At 36.5% G+C, this 19,360-nt stretch overlaps 1 protein-coding gene across 1 annotated transcript in view; it reads right to left on the bottom strand.

Moving 5' to 3' along the window:
* ATR (ATR serine/threonine kinase) overlaps nt 1-19,360 on the bottom strand; it is a 119,644-nt gene that overhangs the window by 75,445 nt on the left and 24,839 nt on the right. The window contains exons 9-18 of the mRNA XM_005888762.2: nt 18,757-18,949; nt 18,264-18,526; nt 16,346-16,536; nt 16,153-16,253; nt 15,794-15,965; nt 15,004-15,174; nt 13,227-13,421; nt 11,890-12,075; nt 2,987-3,079; nt 1,159-1,289 (exon numbers count right to left, since the gene is read on the bottom strand). Coding sequence (XP_005888824.1) covers nt 1,159-1,289; nt 2,987-3,079; nt 11,890-12,075; nt 13,227-13,421; nt 15,004-15,174; nt 15,794-15,965; nt 16,153-16,253; nt 16,346-16,536; nt 18,264-18,526; nt 18,757-18,949 — 1,696 coding nt within the window. The remainder of the gene's footprint in view (nt 1-1,158; nt 1,290-2,986; nt 3,080-11,889; nt 12,076-13,226; nt 13,422-15,003; nt 15,175-15,793; nt 15,966-16,152; nt 16,254-16,345; nt 16,537-18,263; nt 18,527-18,756; nt 18,950-19,360) is intronic.

Here is a 19,360-nt window from a genome sequence, read left to right as displayed (position 1 = left end):
GGGGCAGGATTAATATGAAAAAAAAAAAGCATCTGTGAGTGTGTATGCATCTGCTTATACTTTTAGAAAGGGGACTACACAAAATAAAATTAGATACATCTATTTTTAGCAATTTAGGAATGACAGCTAGGTTCTTTGAGTGTAACTTATTACACAAATTTGAATTTCAGACAAAGTAAATGTTTTATATGATTTTTAAATTAAATAAAATAGATGGAAAATCAATCTCTAAAAATATTAAGCAAACTGAAACAACTGAACCTCACAATACCAAATAGATGGCACAGGCACACAGGAAAAAATTATTTTACCTGACTTTAAAACATATTATTCTTTCTTAAAAAATTATCTTTCTTATTCTTTTCCATTATAATTTATCACAGAATTTTGAATATAGTAAAACATTATTCTTACTGTACATCTCCAATAAAATTTAGTCAAGAACAAAAAGAAACTTTAAAAAGCTTAAACTGCATTCAGGAGTTTTATTGTTAGTAGTAATACTGAAATTAACCTAAATTAGCAATCAGCCAAATCCTACGTGCCAACATCTCAATGGCTGAAAAGAAATGTGGAGAGGGTGTTTAAGGGATTAATCTATTTATAGGGCTTACTTAGGGGGCCATACAATCAAATGTGTGACATTTTATTTGGATTTTAATTCAAACAAGTCAACATCTTTGGGGAAAACATCTCTGAGACAATTGGAGAAATCTGAATTTTAGAATATATTAAGGAAATTCTTATTAATTCTGCTAAGTATAATAATTTATGATGGTTACATATTTTTAAGATGTCCTTATCCATTAGATACATCTAGGATTTTAGAAATAAAATGATATGATATTGGGTTTTCTTTAAAACATTCTAAGTAACAATAACTAGAAGTAGAAGGGTTAAATAAAATAAGATTAACAAGGTTGCTAAACTGAGGTTGGGAAGTGAGTATGCAGGGGTTCGTTATATTATTCTATTTCTCAGGATATTAAACGATTTCACAGCAAAATGTTTTAAAAGAAGTAAACACATTCTCTTTTCAGTGCAAATGCCTCTCTATATTACATCTGGTTTGAACCCAATTTCCCTCAAAGTGATAAGAATTCAAGTTAGTGTTACTGGAAGATGCAAAATATCTAATGAACTCAGGTCATCATTTACCTGCAACACAATTCAGGAAAATCATCCTTGAATCGAAGGCCAGTTCTCAGCGTGGTCATCATCTTCACCCTCACAGAACTGACATGTTTGGGTCCCATCAATTTCATCAAAGACATTAAACTGTTCAAGGCCTGAAAAGTAAGTAGGGCTTCAAAATAAAGCCATAAACAAGCTGGCAGGAGCAGATGAGCCCTAAGGACAAGTGCTTTCCATCCTAATCTCAGTGTATATCTATTCTCTGACAACACAAAGCCTAATGGCAGTAGTTTATTTTGTTCAAGTGCTTATGTAAGAATTATAATTTGAAAAAATACAAGTTGGGTTCCTTTTTTTTCCTGCTTTTGAAAGTGATTTGTTATTTTGGTCCTTGTGGTCTTCTTAAGCAGTAATTTTCAAATTTATTAAAACCATAATACCTATTTTTTAAACTTCTTCATATATATCCTGAACAGCTATGTAACACATGCATTTATGTCCTAATGGTACTAAATTCAAATGCTCTAATTTAGTAAAACAGGTAACTAATGACATACTCAGAAAATAGTACACACATTTTATTGTGTGGAACACAGAATCAGACTTGTATGAAAAGCTTCAGATTCCAATGAATGGGTAAAGAAACTCTCTGGTCAACCTTAATTCTGTGGAAAAACACGAAAGCTCTTTATGTTTTAAACAAACAAACTCTAGTTTTCTTAGATTTGAGGTTATCCTTTCACTTGGGATAACAATAAGAAAGATTTTACATAGACAGAAGTCATTTTGGGGATTAAATTCACCAGCTGACACCAAAAGAACAAGTATTTGTTGCTGAAATTTTTATAGATTAATATTGTACCCCGTCTTTCCTAGCTCTTTAAGGTCATTAAGAAAGTGGAGTATAGATTGAAAAAAAAGCATCTATTAATGGGTTTTTATTATAATTTTACTGACTGCAGAGTGGGAAGCAATAAAAAGGAAAATTTAATCAGTATCTAAAATACTATCCCAAACTACAGGCAAAAATGTCAATTTGTTTGCAATCATAATGAAACTACACTGTGCCAAATGTGTTTAAATATATACAGACAAATACAGAAGTTACTTTACTTTCTATCAGATCAGATCAGATCAGATCAGTCGCTCAGTTGTGTCCAACTCTTTGCGACCCCATGAATCCCAGCACGCCAGGCCTCCCTGTCCATCACCAACTCCCGGAGTTCACTCAGACTCACGTCCATCGAGTCAGTGATGCCATCCAGCCATCTCATCCTCTGTCGTCCCCTTCTCCTCCTGCCCCCAGTCCCTCCCAGCATCACACTTTTGGTATTCAAAAACACCATGGGACATGACTCACATGAGACCAATTTGGGTTAATGAATTTAAAAATGCAACTTTTGTTTGCTCTGTCAGGGAGTGCTGGTCTCTTTTTTTCCCATCGACCTACATGTTGTGATGATGTGAGCCTGAAGCTGCTGGGGCCATCACCTGGCACTTAAGTTAGAGCTAATCCAAGGAAATCTGAGCTAAGTGATTAATTCTGAGAATACAATATCCAAAATCAAGTTATGCCAGAAGCTATGTATTATCTTTATATTTTTAGTTACCTAGACAACAAATTCCTTCAAGCCACTTTGGGTGAGTTTTCTGTCCCTTATAAACAAAAGAACAGTAAATGATAACATTTTCTTTTCAGAGTCCTCAAAAGCATATATGAGTTGTTCAGGAATACAGAATATCATGTTTGATAATTTTTTTTCTTTGAATGTTTGCAGCTAGAAGCAGATGTCTCCTACATATTCTATATGAATTCTGTTCTGGTCCTTTGTAACCAACTATCATCACCTACCATTTTCTTATCTTCAATGCCAACACTGGAGCTTAGTAACTGCATATTGAAAAAAGCCAAAATGCCCAACAACTTGGGTTGCAAATAATCAGCCTAAGGGGAAAAAAACCAACACATAAAAAAGGTATTACATAGTTTCACACAGACCAAATTTCATAAGTCAACCATTTACTTAATATCATTTCTGTTTTATCTAACTACGTTAGAATACTGGAAATAACCAGTTGCAGAATTACATTTCTCCCAAAGCATATATTTTCACATGTAATACTTTAAAAATTAATAAAACTGATTCATTATTATTATGATAATATATGAGATAATATATGATTAAATAGTTCCGTACCATGAGAAAATCATAAGCCTTTGAACTAGAGTTGAGCTATGATAGACTCCTCAGGATCTGACTCATGTCAGGATCCAGAGTGGTGAGGATATTTATCTTAAGAAGAATAGAAAAAGACATGTGAATGTCCTTATTTAGAGCATTTAGAGCTAAGGTGGGAAAAAAAAGTTACTTGAACAAGGAACAGGTACTCTGCCAGAGGGGCTTTTCCCAGGTGCCACTAGTGGTAAAGAACCTGCCTGCCAATGCAGGAGACATAGAGATACAGGCTCGATCCCTGGGTCGGGAAGATCCCTGGAGGAGGAAATGGCAACCCATTCCAGTATTCTTGCCTGCAGAATCCCAGCAGAGGAGGCTGGTGAACTACAGTCCAAAGGGTCACAAAGAGTCAGACACAACTGAAGCAACTTAGCACGCATGCACACACACCCAGAATAACAGTCTGCCATAGCAGTCAATATCCCCTGAGGAAATAGTAAAAGGGCTACAAACCTTGGGCATCAACAGCTACAAGTTAGGTATCACTAATTATGGCATTTTGGGTCTCCTGAAGTTGACAGGGTTAACTCTTTCTTGAAAGAGGGGAGTAGAGGACAGGGTATGGACTTTAAGTCAGCCAAACCTGGGTCCAAATCCCAATTTTAAAACTTCCTAGTTTATGATGTTGGATGAGTTACTCAGCTCTTCTGAGTCTATAAGATGGGAACAATGAACGTATCAACTGCATACAGCTGCTGTAGAGATTAAATAAGATAATATGTATTAAATACTTAGAATACAGCTGGGACTTATTACAAACTGGGACTGTGAGTACACCGCAAAGAAGAATTTTCCTCTCTATAAAAGCCTTCAATAGGGGGCTTCCCTGGTGGCTCGGTGGTAAAGAATTCATCTGTCAGTACAGGTGACAAGGATTCAATCCCTGGTCCAGGAAAATCTCACGTGCTGTGGAGCAACTAGGCTTGTGAACCACAACTACTGAGCCTGTGCTCTAGAGCCCAGGAATAACAACTACTGAGCCCACGTGCTGTAACTATTGAATCCTGACTGCCTGTGCTCCGCAACAAGAGAAGCCACTGCGATGAGAGGCCAGCATACCACATCGAAGAAAAGCTTCCACTCACCACAACTAGAGAAAAGCCTGCACAGCAACAAAGACCCAGCAGAGCCAAAAATTTAAAAAAAAAAAAAAAATCTTTAACAAAATTAGTTAGGACAAGGACATGAGTAATGTGCATGTTTAAGCTTCCACAATAAACACAATGAAGCTGTGATTAAAAAAAAAAACTTCGTATATAGGCAAGAAAAGGGACCAAAAATAAGGAGGGGAGCTGGGGAGAAGCAGCAATTAGAATATTTTCCAACTCCAGGAAAAAGTTGCATTGTTTGACACTGAAGTACCTAATTCAAGTATCTTTAGGTCACACATGCTACCAGGCTGGGTGAGGAGGTAAGAAAGGTGTACACTAGCTCACTGTAGAGAGGAAGCTTAGTGTCCAACACATTCTCCAGATTAGATGTTGGGATAAACTTTTTTCTCTTGCAGAGTACAGAGAATCATCTGTTTACCAAAGCCTAAAACTGCACTTAATTTACAAACTTCCAATTTGGATTAAGACTCAAGTTTAGCATGTCATAATTCACTAATTGCAAGGCTCTAGCTCATTCTTAAATGAAAAGTTGATACAGGTGATACTCACATAATCTATGTCAACATTCTAATTTTAAAGCTCTTACACTTAGACAAATAGTTCATTCATCTGCCATTCACCAAATATTTATTATGTATGTCTAGAATACTCTGCCAGGTACAAGTGTACAAGATAAGGAGTCACTTTCTCCCTACTAGCTTACACGCGAGACTGATAGAAGAAGATGACATTTAATAAGTATGTAAATAGTGTGTAATAAGTGCTATAAAGAAACAGACATGGTCACATGAGAGAGAAGAACTGGGATGAAGTGACTGGGAATTTAGATGGGATGACCAAGAAACTCTGAGATCTAAAGAATGAGAAACATCTAGGAGCAAATTTCAAGTAAAGAGACTATCTACTGTAAAGGTTGTGAAGGAAGAAAAAGCTTGACATCTTTAAGAAATACAAACAATATGAAACATAGGCAGAAAGGAAGATAAAAGTTACACAATATGTGAGGGTGGAAAAGTATGCACCACATAGAGCCTTATAGATTAATGAAAATCTCAGAAGAAATTTAACCAAGGGAATGAGTTTAAGCTGTCAGAAGAGTACTTCAAATACTGTGTAAGTAACTGATTAAAGATGTAGGAAAGAAAGAGCAAAAAGAGAGAATAATTAGGAAGTGATCACAGTTGTCCTGGAGAAAGATGAGGTCACTTGTATAAGGGTGGTGGCTGAAGATAAGGAAAGACAGACTTGGGGGTCAGACTTGAAAGGACTTGTTGATACTTAACTTTAAGGATATAGGAAATAGAGGGCTCATGAATGCCTTCCAGGTTTTGATCTGACGAACTGATATCTGAGGACAGATATTGTAGACATTGGTATCATTTCCTGAGAAGTAAAGACTATGAGAGGAATAGATTAGGGAAGGAAAATAAAGATTTTTATAATCTGGGCTTCCATAGTGGCTCAGATGGTAAAGAATCTGCCTGCAAGGCAGGAGATCCAGATTCAATCCCTGGGTCGGGAAGATCCCCTGGATAAGGGAACCAGTGGCAACCCACTCCATTATTCTTGCCTGGAAAATTCGATGGACAGAGGAGCTTGGCAGGCTACAGTCCATGGCGTCACAAAGAGTCAGACATGACTGACTGACTAACATTGGAGAATGGAAATGTAATGTTTGGACTTGTTTGAGATGTTTAAAAGACAGGCAAATATAGATGACAAAGAGGAAGCTGGACAGTCTCGGTTTGCCAGTTTCCTTCATCCTCAGATCCATTCTCTGTTCTTTTCTGCCTGCCTATCTCTGCTTATTTCCAAGGCAAACCATTCAATATCACAGTAATCCAAGTATACCCAAACAGTAATGCTGAAGGTGAAGTTAAACGGTTCTTTGAAGACCTATAAGACGTTCTAGAACTCACACCCAAAAAAGATCTCCTTTTCATCAGAGGGGACTGGCATGCAAAAGGAGGAAGTCAAGAGATAACTGGAGTAACAGGCAAATTTGGCCTTGGAATACAAAATGAAGCAGGGCGAAGGCTAACAGAGTTTTGCCAAGAAAACGCACTGATCATAGCAAACACCCTCTTCCAATAACACATGAGAAGACTACACATGGAGATCACCAGATGGTCAACACCAAAATCAGACTGATTACATTCTTTGCAGCCAAAGATGGAGAAACTCTATATAGTCAGCAAAAACAAGACCAGGAACTGAAGGTGGCCCAGATCATGAACTCCTTATTGCCAAATTCAAACTTAAATTGAAGAAAGTAGGGAAGACCACTAGACCATTCAGGTACGACCTAAATCAAATCCCTTACGCTTATACACTGGAAGTGACAAATACATTCAAGGGATTAGATCTGATAGACAGAGTGCCTGAAGAACTACAGATAGGGGTTCATGGCACTGTACAGGGAGCAGTAATCAAGACCATCCCCAAGAAAAAGAAATGCAAAAAGGCAAAACGGTTGTCTGAGGAGGCCTTACAAATAGCTGAGAAAAGAAGAGAAGTGAAAGGCAAAAGAGAAAAGGAAAGATATACACATCTGAATGCAGAGTTCCAAAGAATAGCAAGGAGAGATAAGAAAGCCTTCCTCAGTGATCAATGCAAAGAAACAGAGGAAAACAACAGAATGGGAAAGACTACAGATGTCTTCAAGAAAATTAGAGATACCAAGGGAACATTTCATGCAAAGATGGGCACAATAAAGGATAGAAATGGTATGGACCTAACAGAAGCAGAAGATATTAAGAAGAGGTGGCAAGAATACACAGAAAAAGTGTTCAAAAAGATCTTCGTGACACAGATAATCATGATGGTGTGACCACTCACCTACAGCCAGACATCCTGGAACGTGAAGTCAAGTGGGCCTTAGGAAACATCACTACAAACAAAGCTAGTGGAGGTGATGGAATTCTAGTTGAGCTATTTCAAATCCTAAAAGATGATGCTATGAAGTGCTGCACTCAATATGCCAGCAAATTTGGAAAATTCAGCAGTGGCCACAGGACTGGAAAAGTTCAGTTTTCATTCTAATTCCAAAGAAAGGCAATGACAAAGAATGTTCAAACTACCACACAATTGCACTCATCTCACACACTAGTAAAGTAGTGCTCAAAATTCTCCAAGCCAGGCTTCAACAGTATGTGAACAGTGAACTTCCAGATGTTCAAGCTGGTTTTAGAAAAGGCAGAGGAACCAGAGATAAAATTGCCAACATCCGCTGGATCATTGAAAAAGCAAGAGAGTTCCAGAAAAACATTTATTTCTGCTTTATTGACTACTCCAAAGCCTTTGACTGTGTGATCACAATAAACTGCGGAAAATTCTCAAAGAGATGGGAATACCAGACCACCTAACCTGCCTCCTGAGAAATCTGTGCACAGGTCAAGAAGCAACAGTTAGAACTGGACATGGAACAACAGACTGGTTCCAAATTGGGAAAAGAGTATGTCAAGGCTGTATATTGTCACCCTGCTTATTTACTTCTATGCAGAATACATAATGCTAAATGCTGGACTGGATGAATCACAAGCTGGAATCACAATTGCCAGGAGAAATATCAATAGCCTCAAATACATAGATGACACCACTCTTATGGCAGAAAGGGAAGAGCTAAAGAGCCTCTTGATGAAAGTGAAAGAGGAGAGTGGAAAAGTTGGCTTAAAGCTCAACATTCAGAAAACAAAGATCATGGCATCCAATCCTATCACTTCATGGTAAACAGATGGGTAAACAGTGGAAACAGTGAGAGGCTTCATATTTTTGGGCTCCAAAATCACTGCAGATGGTGACTGCAGCCATGGAATTAAAAGATGCTTGCTCCTTGGAACGAAAGCTATGACCAACTTAGATAACATATTAAAAAGCAAAGACATAATTTTTTACTTTGACTAAGCGGACCTTTGTCAGGTAATTGCTAGGGAGAAGCAGCAATTAGAATATTTTCCAACTCCAGGAGAAAGCTGCATTGTTTGACACTGAGGTACCTAATTAATGTATCTTTAGGTCACACATGCTACCAGGTTGGGTGAGGAGGTAAGAAAGGTGTACAGCTCACTGTAGAAAGGAAGCTTAGGGTCTGCCTAGTCAAAGCTATGGTTTTTCCAATAGTCCTATATGGATGTGAGATTTGGACTATAAAGAAAGTTGAGCGCCGAAGAAATGATGCTTTTGAAGTGTGGTGTTGGAGAAGACTCTTGAGAGTCCCTTGGACTGCAAGGAGATCAAAGCAGTCAATCCTAAAGGAAATCAGTCCCGAATATTCATTGTAAGGACTGATGCTAAATCTGAAACTCCAATACTTTGGCCACCTGATATGAAGAACTGATTCATTGGAAAAGACCCTGATGCTGGGAAAGATTGAAGGCAGGAGGAGTAGGGGATGATAGAGGATGAGATGGTTGGATGACATCACCAACTTGATGGACATGAGTTTGAGCAAGCTCCAGGAGTTGGTGATAGACAAGGAAACCTGGTGTGCTGCAGTCCATGGGGTGCCAAAGAGTCAGACACAACTGAGTGACTGAACTGAACTGCACTGATGTGACTGGGAGGCCAACCAGATTCCATCACTCAATATTCCTTTTCCTCTGGGTTTCCCACTAAATTCAGTCAAGTGGAGCCACCAACAGGGGGACATAGGGCAGGAGTAGAGACTGTGATATTTATAACTTCCTGCGCTATCTGGGTTGTGAGGTACTTCTGGCAGTGGTTATATTCCTCCACGACAAAAGCCCTTCCCAAGCACCATGGTTCTAGCTCTCTGGTGATACCATTTCTTCTTGCCCAGGAGGAAGGGGAGCATGTTTTCTGCTGTTTCTAGTCTTGGGTTTCTTAACACTCCCTGCTAGTTCTCTTAACCTTGCTTATGTCAATGAAAATAGCCCCTTCATTAAATTATTTTCAACGAAACATTTGCATGTTTGCCATCTATTTCCTGCCAGGACCTAACTTGGATTAAGTCCACAAGCCCAAAGTTCAAAAGAGCTCTGGACTAGAATTTCAATCATAAAATCATCAAAATATAGATCATATTAAGGGATCAGAGGAATTCAGATTCCCTCTCAATTAAGGAGAGAATATTTATAGAGAAAAAGACCCAATTAGATAGTACTGAATGTAAAATATAGAGAATAAGTAGATAAAGTACAGATTAAGAATGAGTGGACAATCACCAATGAAAGAATATATGAATGAATATTATACACACACACACACACACACACACATACACACACACACATATATGTATATACAATGGAATACTGTCCTCAGTCGCTCAGTCATGACTGACTCTGTTATGCCATGGACTATATAGCCTGCCAGGCTCCTACATCCATGAGGATTCTTCAGGCAAGAATGCTGGAGTGGGTTGCCATGCCCTCCTCCAGGGGATCTTGCCAACCCAGGGATCCAACCCAGTCTCTTGCATTGCATGAGGATTCTTTACTGTCTCAGCCACCGGGGAAGCCCAAGAATACTGGAGTGGGTAGCCTATTCCTTCTACAGGGGAATTTTCTAACCCAGGAATTGAACCAGGGTCTCCTACACTGGATTCGTGACCAGCTGAACTACCCGGGAAGCCAAGTGGAATACTACTCAGCCATAAAAAGAACGAAATAATGCCATTTTGAGCAACATGGGTGAACCTAGAGATTATCACACTAAACGAAATGTCAGAAAGAGAAAGACAAATACTATATGCTATCACTTATACATGGAATCTAAAATACGGCACAAATGAACTTATCTATGAAAAGAAACAGATTCACAGACATAGAGAACAGACTCGTGGTTGCAGGAGTGGGAGAGGGATGGATTGGGAGTTTGTGATTAGCAGATGCAAACTATTATATATAGAATGAATAAATAGCAAGGCCCTACTGTATAACACAGGGAACTATATTCAGTATCATGTAACAAACCATAACAGAAAGGAATATGAAAAAGAATAGATATATATGTATAACTGAATCACTGTGCTTCACAACGGAAACATTGTAAATCAACCATACTTCAATAAAATAAATTAAGAAATAAAGAATGAGTAGACAGTGAAGCAAAAAGAAAATTAAGAAAATATGGTGTCACAGATGTCACATAGGAAGGGATGTGTCAGCTGTACTGAAAAAGAGAAGCAACCACTGGATTTGATAGCAGGAAGATCATTTTTGACCTTGACAAGATGAAAATTTCAGTCAGTTCAGTTCAGTTCAGTCACTCAGTCATGTCCAACTCTTTGCGGCCCCATGAATTGCAGCACGCCAGGCCTCCCTGTCCATCACCAACTCCCGGAGTCCACCCAAACTCATGTCCATTGAGTTGGTGATGCCATCCAGCCATCTCATCCTCTGTCGTCCCCTTCTCCTCTTGCCCCCAATCCCTCCCAGCATCAGTGTCTTTTCCAATGAGTCAACTCTTCGCATTAGGTGGCCAAAGTACTGGAGTTTCTTTAGCATCATTCCTTCCAAAGAACACCCAGGATTGATCTCCTTTAGAATGGACTGGTTGGATCTCCTTACAGTCTAAGGGACTCTCAAGAGTCTTCTCCAACACCACAGTTCAAAAGCATCAATTCTTTGGCACTCAGCTTTCTTCACAGTCCGACTTTCACATCCATATATGACCACTGGAAAAACCATAGCCTTGACTAGACGGACCTTTGTTGGCAAAGTAATGTCTCTGCTTTTGAATATGCTATCTAGGTTGGTCATAACTTTCCTTCCAAGGAGTAAGCATCTTTTAATTTCATGGCTGCAATTTCAGTAGAATATTTCAAACAGAGTCAAAGTTGAATGAGCTACAGAATGGTGCTAAATGAGAACGCCAAGACAGAAACCTCTCAAGATATTTTGCTGATAGTACTTTGAATACCTTCAAAGAATGAAGACAATCAAAAGGAAAAAATAGTAAGTCTGAGATTTATATGTTTTTTCTACATGAAGAAATAAAACAGTAAGATGATTTCAGATACAAATTTAAGACAGGGAAAGACAAAAAGGAATATTTTCTAACCTGCCTTAAACCCAACAAAGAATTTAAATATAGTTTAGAACTGATAAAGTTAGTATGTTGTGCCAAGGGAGGGATAGCAGCACCGGGGGAAGCTATGAATATATTCTGATCCATAGTTAAAAGGTAGTGAAGGAAAATAAACAGCTTTACCCAGTGAAAAAATAAAATCTAAAATCATTTGAAAATGTTTATTTTTCAATCCTAATATGTATGCTGTGACCATGCAATTTAAATAAACAGTCTTTTCAAAACAAAAATTCCAATTTAAAATTTAAATAAATCTCTAGCATTTGGGAAATACACAAAACACATGTTTTTTCAATTCCATAAAGCTACAAAAAGGAGAAAAACAAACCAAAAAACCCATATAATGTATTACTTACCATAAGTTCAGGTGATGTGATATCTCTTGGACCTTGATATGGATCATCACTAGATGCAAATGAGGCAAGTATTGACAAACCATTGAAAACCTGTTGATAGTGTTCTCCAATACGGAGCAATAATTCATTATGCAGTCCTTGGAAATCTTGTCTCAGCAGGCTCCCCAGTTCAATTTCTGTTTCATTCTAACCCAAAGATACATTAAAAAAAAAAAAGTTGTTTTTTTCCTCCATACTAACATCTTGGAAATAAGCGTATTGATTTTAATATACTATACTTAATCAGGAGCTCTGGATCAGGTGACAAGAATTACTAATAATATTAAAAAAGGCATTGGAAAAGGACTCTAATCTTAACTTTTCCTGGTAGGTTTGCCATGTACTACAGGTAAAAAAGTGAAGTGATCAGACTTTGTTTTAAAATAAAATTTTTAAAAGGGAGTATGGTTTTTTATAAAGTTTTAGAATGTCATTACATTCAAAGAAATGTAACCCCTGAGAGGAAAATTAGTGGCTCTGCCTCTCTCTGCTTTAGCTTTCTCATCCACAAAATGGAAAAATAATAGTACTTTATCTCACCAGGTAACTGAGAGGAGTTAACGCAAGTGAAATAATCCAAAAAATTGATTAGCAAAGTTTCTGACATGTAAGCATTGGAATGCTGTTACCATTCCACTTTCATAACACAGATTTTCTTTCTCAAAATGAATAAATACACTCAATATTCAAAAAGACTCATGTAGAAAGAGATCCATAGCTGGCATATCATGAAATATAGGGAATAAATTAACATTGGAGAAAAACAATAGTTACATATGCATATCTGACAGGTTCTCTTGTTCCCATGTAGCCTCTTATTCCTCAGATTTTGTTGATACTACGACACCAAAAAAAGCAGCACAGGCTATAATTTTAAATTTGAAAACTAGCAAGAAAGTGGGCCAAACTGTAATCAGAGCACTAAGTAACTAAATTCAATGCTGTCATTATACTACAGTTTAAGGATATTGCCTCTTCTGACAGATATAATTATCTATCATTAGTCATTGGTAGTTCCAATCAATAAATTCTAAAATGAAATTAGTTGAGAAGCTGATCCATGAATGGATGACTATCATATACCATCATGGTAAAACAATAAAAAAAAAAACAAAAGAATAATTCTATTTAATACTCTCCTTTGGCCCAGGACAATACTTATTTATGTACCACTTGAACTTATATTACCCTAAGATAGATTATAAACTACTCACTCTACTTCTATAAGAATGTCACAACAGCTTTCCTATAATGCTAATTTATACAAAGGAGTAAAACATATACAAATATTCAATTACCTTTAGATAATGAAGGGCACGTTCTAATTCATCCTTGGAACAGGAGCAAACCAAATGGGAAAAAATATACTTGAAGTTATTTATTAAAATCTCTCTACGATTGACATTTAATTGTTTTCCTAAAGTTCGAATGAGAGCAGAAGCTGCAGGGCTTGCTTTGGCAGCAAGGTCAGGTAGCAACACTTGTAATGTTCTCTGAAAAAGAAACACTACAATTACCAAAAAGCATATTTGACCAGGTGATAAAATATTCACATGAGCTATGTACAAAAATAATCAAAAATACCACCCAAATTTGGAGTCCACCTACGACATATCTGAATTCAAATTTACTACTTATTCACTCAACAGACGTATACTGAGCATCTACTATGGCACAGGCACTGCAGATACAGCAGTGAAAAATAGGCAAGGTTCCCGATGGTATAAAGTTTACACTGGAGGTGGGGAGAGATAGAAATAAATAAGCTAATGTTCAAGTAGCAAAGAAAATAATTTCTCATTAGTACATATTCATGCTCTTAATTAAAGCAGAGGTTCCAAGCTTGATTTATTATTTGAGGTAACTAGTATTTAGACAATAAACAAGAGGAACGATAAATACAGTATTTTACCTTCTTCAAATTAAGAAGTTGATGCTACAATATTAAAGAAAACCTTTTTAATACACCGCCATCCCAACATGGCAACAAATCTATTTTGATTTTGGTCTATTTCCTTTAAGATCTTGTTCTTAAATACTATATAAAATTCCAAACATAAAATGATTGGCCTTTCATTTATTCACATATCTAACAAACAACTACTACATGTCAGTGACTATTATAGGCACTGAAGATGTGACAATAAATAAGACCCAAGCCCTACCCTCAGAGGCACTTACACCTTATTTGTGTTATGTCTTTCAACTTAATGTTAATCCAGTAAGACTGGACATTATAAAGTAGTTTCTACCAAGTATTTATAATTATTGTGTTACAGTGCATAATATTTTATGACCTAATTATTAGATACTTAAGTTTCTTCTCAGGGTTTTGTTTAGTTGATACTTGGAAAATGCTGCAGTAAACCTCTGTGCTTTGAGGCCCCCAGATGAAATTACTGAATAAAAAGGTTAAAAATATCTTTGTGGTCCTTAGTGTATAGTATCATAAGATTTGTCCAATTTACACACAATTTAATTTTGTTAAAATATAAAATGCTGTAGGGAAAATTTCTACATAGATCATTATTATAATTTATTAACTAATGATAATAAACTTTGCCTTTGGGAAAACATAAGAAGATAACCTACACCATCCATCTTTGAAACCTCAGCCCCACTAATGACTTTTCAAAGGCTTCCCAAACCACTACATACTACAAATTCGATTATCTGAATTCACATGTCATCTATAGCATTATTTTGTACTCCTACTCCTTAGGGATAGATATGATCATATTAGACTTTGCATTACCAACGAAACCCATCATAGCACTAAAGACATAAATGCTTGGTAAATGGAATTAATTAGCATTAATTAATTAGTATTAACTTTTCAAGATAGCTAACCATAAAGAGCAATGACTCAAAACAACACATATTTCACTTTAATAACATAAGTAATATTATATCAAAGTCAAAAGATAACATGTAAATTTGAAAATCTATGGTCCTCATTATACTTGCCAGATAATAAACAATGCCAAATTTTCTTAAAAAATAGAGAGAGAATGGAATAAACACAAAATACTGAACTGAAAACCTCGATTAAGTCAACTATACTTTGCAACGTACAGTAAGGAAACGATTAAGATCAGGAAAGTCAAAAACATTGGCAATTTCAGACAAGGTATTTAAAGCCATTTCTCGCTGGTGAGCCACATCTTGTTTTCGCATCTCAGCATTCTGGCATGGAGTACTAGGAAGTGCCGTCATCTGACTGGAGTGGAGGGATTCTACCAAAAACTAGAGCAAAATGATGTTAGTTTTCACACAAGGAAGAACATTTAACTATTATGTTTTAGGCTAACACAAAGGCCAGTATCAGAGTTCTAAACATATTACCTGAATAGTTCATTTAATTTTTATAACAACCTTAATGAGGTATATATAAACACCCTTTTATAGATGAAGTAACCAGGCTTAGTTAAACTGGAATACGTTCTTAAGGATTACACCACTAGCACAGAGCAAAGCCTGTATTTTAACATTTCCCAACTTTTCAGACTGAACCTTTCTTGAATGAACCTTTCTTAAAACAAAGTACCTTATCCATAATATCAAAGCATAAAAAAGTTTATCACTAAAAGAAAGACTAATAAAAAAAAAGACTTCTCTTAATAGATTAACAATAGAGTAATAATTATTATAAGATGATTTTTTCCCCTCTCCCATTTATAGCCTACATCTTCAGACTAGGAAGCTAAAATATAAAATGACAAGATGTAGTGTCTTTTAAATAAACCAAATACATCATTAAAAAAGAAATCTCTCTCTTAAGAAAAGTAAAACATATGTATGTTCTTTTTTTAGCTTTTGCAAAGTAATGCTATTTCCTTTAGTCAAGGCCAGTGCTGAATCTCACCTGACAGATAGGTTTCTTATACTGGCTGAAAAAGTTCTGCAGTTTAACACTTTTAGCCGCAACCAGTGCTCTAATTTCCGTGTACGCTGCTCCAGAGACAGATGCTGACTTGGATAATAAACAGTGCAATAAGTGCAAGAGGGCAAAAGGTACCAAATCTCCTTTTGCTGCCCTAAAATTATTTAAAAAAAAATTATTATCAATGTCTTGAAAATAAAAATCTATAAATAAATGCAAACTGTTATCACACTTCTCTCTATAACATCACAACTCTCATATTACCATTTCTAACAGCAGGTAAACAAAAAAGATGAATGGCCAAAATAAATAAGGAAGTCTACAAAAGCCGCCAAACTTACCTTCCAATATCCCCTGTTGTAAGAATCAAGGTATCCTTCAATTCATTATTTCTTGAGATCTGAGCGTGTGTATATGCTTCCTTCATCCTTAAGACAAAAAGCTAGAACAATAGTATTAACTAGTTAAAGAAATTTTTGGAACCAGGTTTATGAAAATACGTAAAAATAAAAATTTAAAATAAAAGTCATCAACCTCTTTTATAAATCCATCCTCAGCATCCAAGGATTCCAATATATGCTTGATATTTCCACTAAAAGCCACTCTAACATCCTTGTCTGGATCTTCCATTAAATTTAATAAAGTTCCAAGAACCGTTTTTATATCTGTTTCATCTTCTCTAAAATCAAGATGCTTACAAAGATGATGCAGATTTTCTATGAAAGCTAAAAACAAGAGTATATAATACCTAAGTTAACACATTACATTAAAAAGTTGTACTATAAAAATATTGCCAATAAATAATACACTACAAATAACGCTAAGTTGTCTTATAAAATCAATATTTTGTGTTTAAATTTGTAAAGCATATAGAATTGTGGATTAAAATGAATACGTGAAAAACTAATACCTATAAATTTAAATTTACTTTAAGGATTTCACTGGTGGTCCAATGCTTAAGAATCTGCCTGCCGATGCAGGGGACATGGGTTCCATCCCTGGTCAGGAAAGACCTCACTTGCCACAGAGCAACTATGCCAATGCACTACAACTATTGAGCTTGAGCTCCTGAAGCTGTGAGCCACAGCTTCTGAGGCCTGCCCTATAGAGTCTGTGCTCCACAACAAGAGAAGCCACCACAAGGAGAAGCCTGCACACCTCAACAAAGGATAGCCCTGCTCACCCTAACTACAGAAAGATGGCAGGTAGCAACAAAGATCCAGCACAGGCAAAAATAAATAAATCATCTTTTATATTAGAAAAAATTATTTTATGCTTTTTAGTAAAAGTTTTACATAATTTAAATCTAAAATAAATTCTAGAATTTTTAAAGTTATAAAATGATTACTCACTCAGATTTTTTAAATTACTGGGATAGACTTAAAAGCACATTTCTGTAATGTAAAGAAGTGTGAACAAAGGGAAAGCTTGTTGTTTTTGTTGTTTAGTCACTAAGTTGTGTCCAACTCTTTTGCTACCCCATAGACTGTAGCCCACCAGGCTCCTCTGTCCACAGGATTTTCCAGGCAAGAATACTGGAGTGGATTGCCATGTTCTTCTCCAGGGAATCTTCCCCAACCAGGGACTGAACCCATGCATCCTGCTCTGGCAGACAGGTTCTCTACCATTGAGCCAGAGAGTCTCTTGGACTGTAAGGAGACCCAACCAGTCAATCCTAAAGGAAATCAGCCCTGAATATTCACTGGAAGGACTGATGCTGAAGCTGAAACTCTAGTACTTTGGCCACCTGATGTGACTCACTGGAAAAGACCCTGATGCTGGGAAAGATTGAAGGCAAGAGGAGATGAGGATGACAGAGGATGAGATAGTTGGATGGCATCACTGGCTTGATGGACATGAGTTTGAGTAAGCTCTGGGAGTTGGTGATGGACAGGGAACTCTGGCATGCTACAGTCTATGGGGTCGCAAAGAGTCTGACACAACTCAGTGACTCAATAACAATAATCACCCAAAGCAAGCCACCATCCAAGTATGTGTATATATTTCATGCTCCCAACAAATTTGTACACCATTACCATTGGAAAGTGGTAAAGATAAAATCTATATTCCTCAGGGGGCAAAGTATCAGACTATTTGAAGTTCTGAAGGTCCAAAGCAGTGGCAGGGGACACATTAAGAAGGTCCCTGGGATCACTAAAGAGGATACAGCATACTGAACCTCACAATATTGAACTAAACAATAGGTATGTCCCTTACACTGTCCAATCACAAGAGCATTTTAAAACTCTAAAAATTACTTCCCTTGTTAGTTCTGTGATACAGTCTAATATCAGACATCCTGTTTATGAATAATTACATAAGCACTGAATCTATCAAGCAAGTCTAATTTTTTAAGGCTTCAGGCTAACTATACCATTGTTTTTGTTTTTGTTTTTTTAAAGGAGCTTAAATAGGTTTTAAAATATTAAATAAATCATAACAAACCACTTACCAAGTTTCACTGGGCTAGGTGTTTTTTTTTTCAGTAGGAAAAGGAATGGCTTGCAAACAGAAGCTTTTAGTCGAGAAGATGAACATTCAGGTTGAGAAGCGACTTTTAGGCTCTTACATAAGAGGTCAATATGCCCATATTCAGAGAGAGGTTCTGTTAAAGAACTTGTCAAATAAAACTTGCCATGAAGTGTACAGACAAGCTGACCAAGCACAGATGCAAATTCTTTTTTGACAATGTCAGAATCATCTTTGACTTTATCTCTGGGGGGTGGAAAAAAAGTACTAAATCTTTTGGTTTAATTTTGTGGTCTAAATAGTCTTGCCTCATTTGGGGCAAAAGTACTGATTAAACAAAGAATAGAAGCAAAAAAAACTTAAATTCTAAAACTAAAAGCAACACTTGTTCTATATATCCAGCAATAAACATAAATTTGTATATATGATATCTGTTCAATCAAGTTGTATATTCAAATTAAAATATTAATACATACACAAGAATCTTGGGAACTCTGTTATAAGGATTCTGCTGCTGCAGTAAGATAAAGAATCCATTAATACAACTTGTCCGGATTACTTCATGAGAACTCTGCAGGGCCCAGCTGTAAACTGCTGTTCTCCACTCAAGGTGTATTCTTCTTGGAAACAGAGTTAGAAGAAATACACATCGTGATTGGGCCTGTGGTGCTAAAAAAATTAAGTCTATTAATCAAGATTTCTAGGTGTTAATTTACATACACACACCATACATACTTATTCCTTATTGTAAAGTCAAATAACATTTAAAATACATACAGCATTTAATTAAAAACTCCTTTTCCATTTATTAAGCACGTGCACTAAAAAAGGTCTATGTATAATCTTACAAGTAACAGGGAAATCCAAATTTAAAACTACACCCATCAAATAGCAAAAAATATATATTTGTTTAGGTAGTTACATCTTTGACTTTTTTTTTTGGCTACACCATGCAGTTTGTGGCATCTTAGCTCCCTGACTAGGGATCAAACCTGGGCCCTCCACAGTGAAAGCACAAAGTCTTAACCACTGTACTGCCAAGGAATTCCCTCTTTTTTAAGATAGCAAAAAATTTAAAAT

Source organism: Bos mutus, chromosome 1, assembly GCF_027580195.1.
Source record: "Bos mutus isolate GX-2022 chromosome 1, NWIPB_WYAK_1.1, whole genome shotgun sequence".
Classification (NCBI taxonomy): Eukaryota; Metazoa; Chordata; class Mammalia; order Artiodactyla; family Bovidae; genus Bos; species Bos mutus.
Note: the sequence above shows the minus strand (reverse complement) of the source record. Positions and strands in the feature narration are given on the sequence as shown.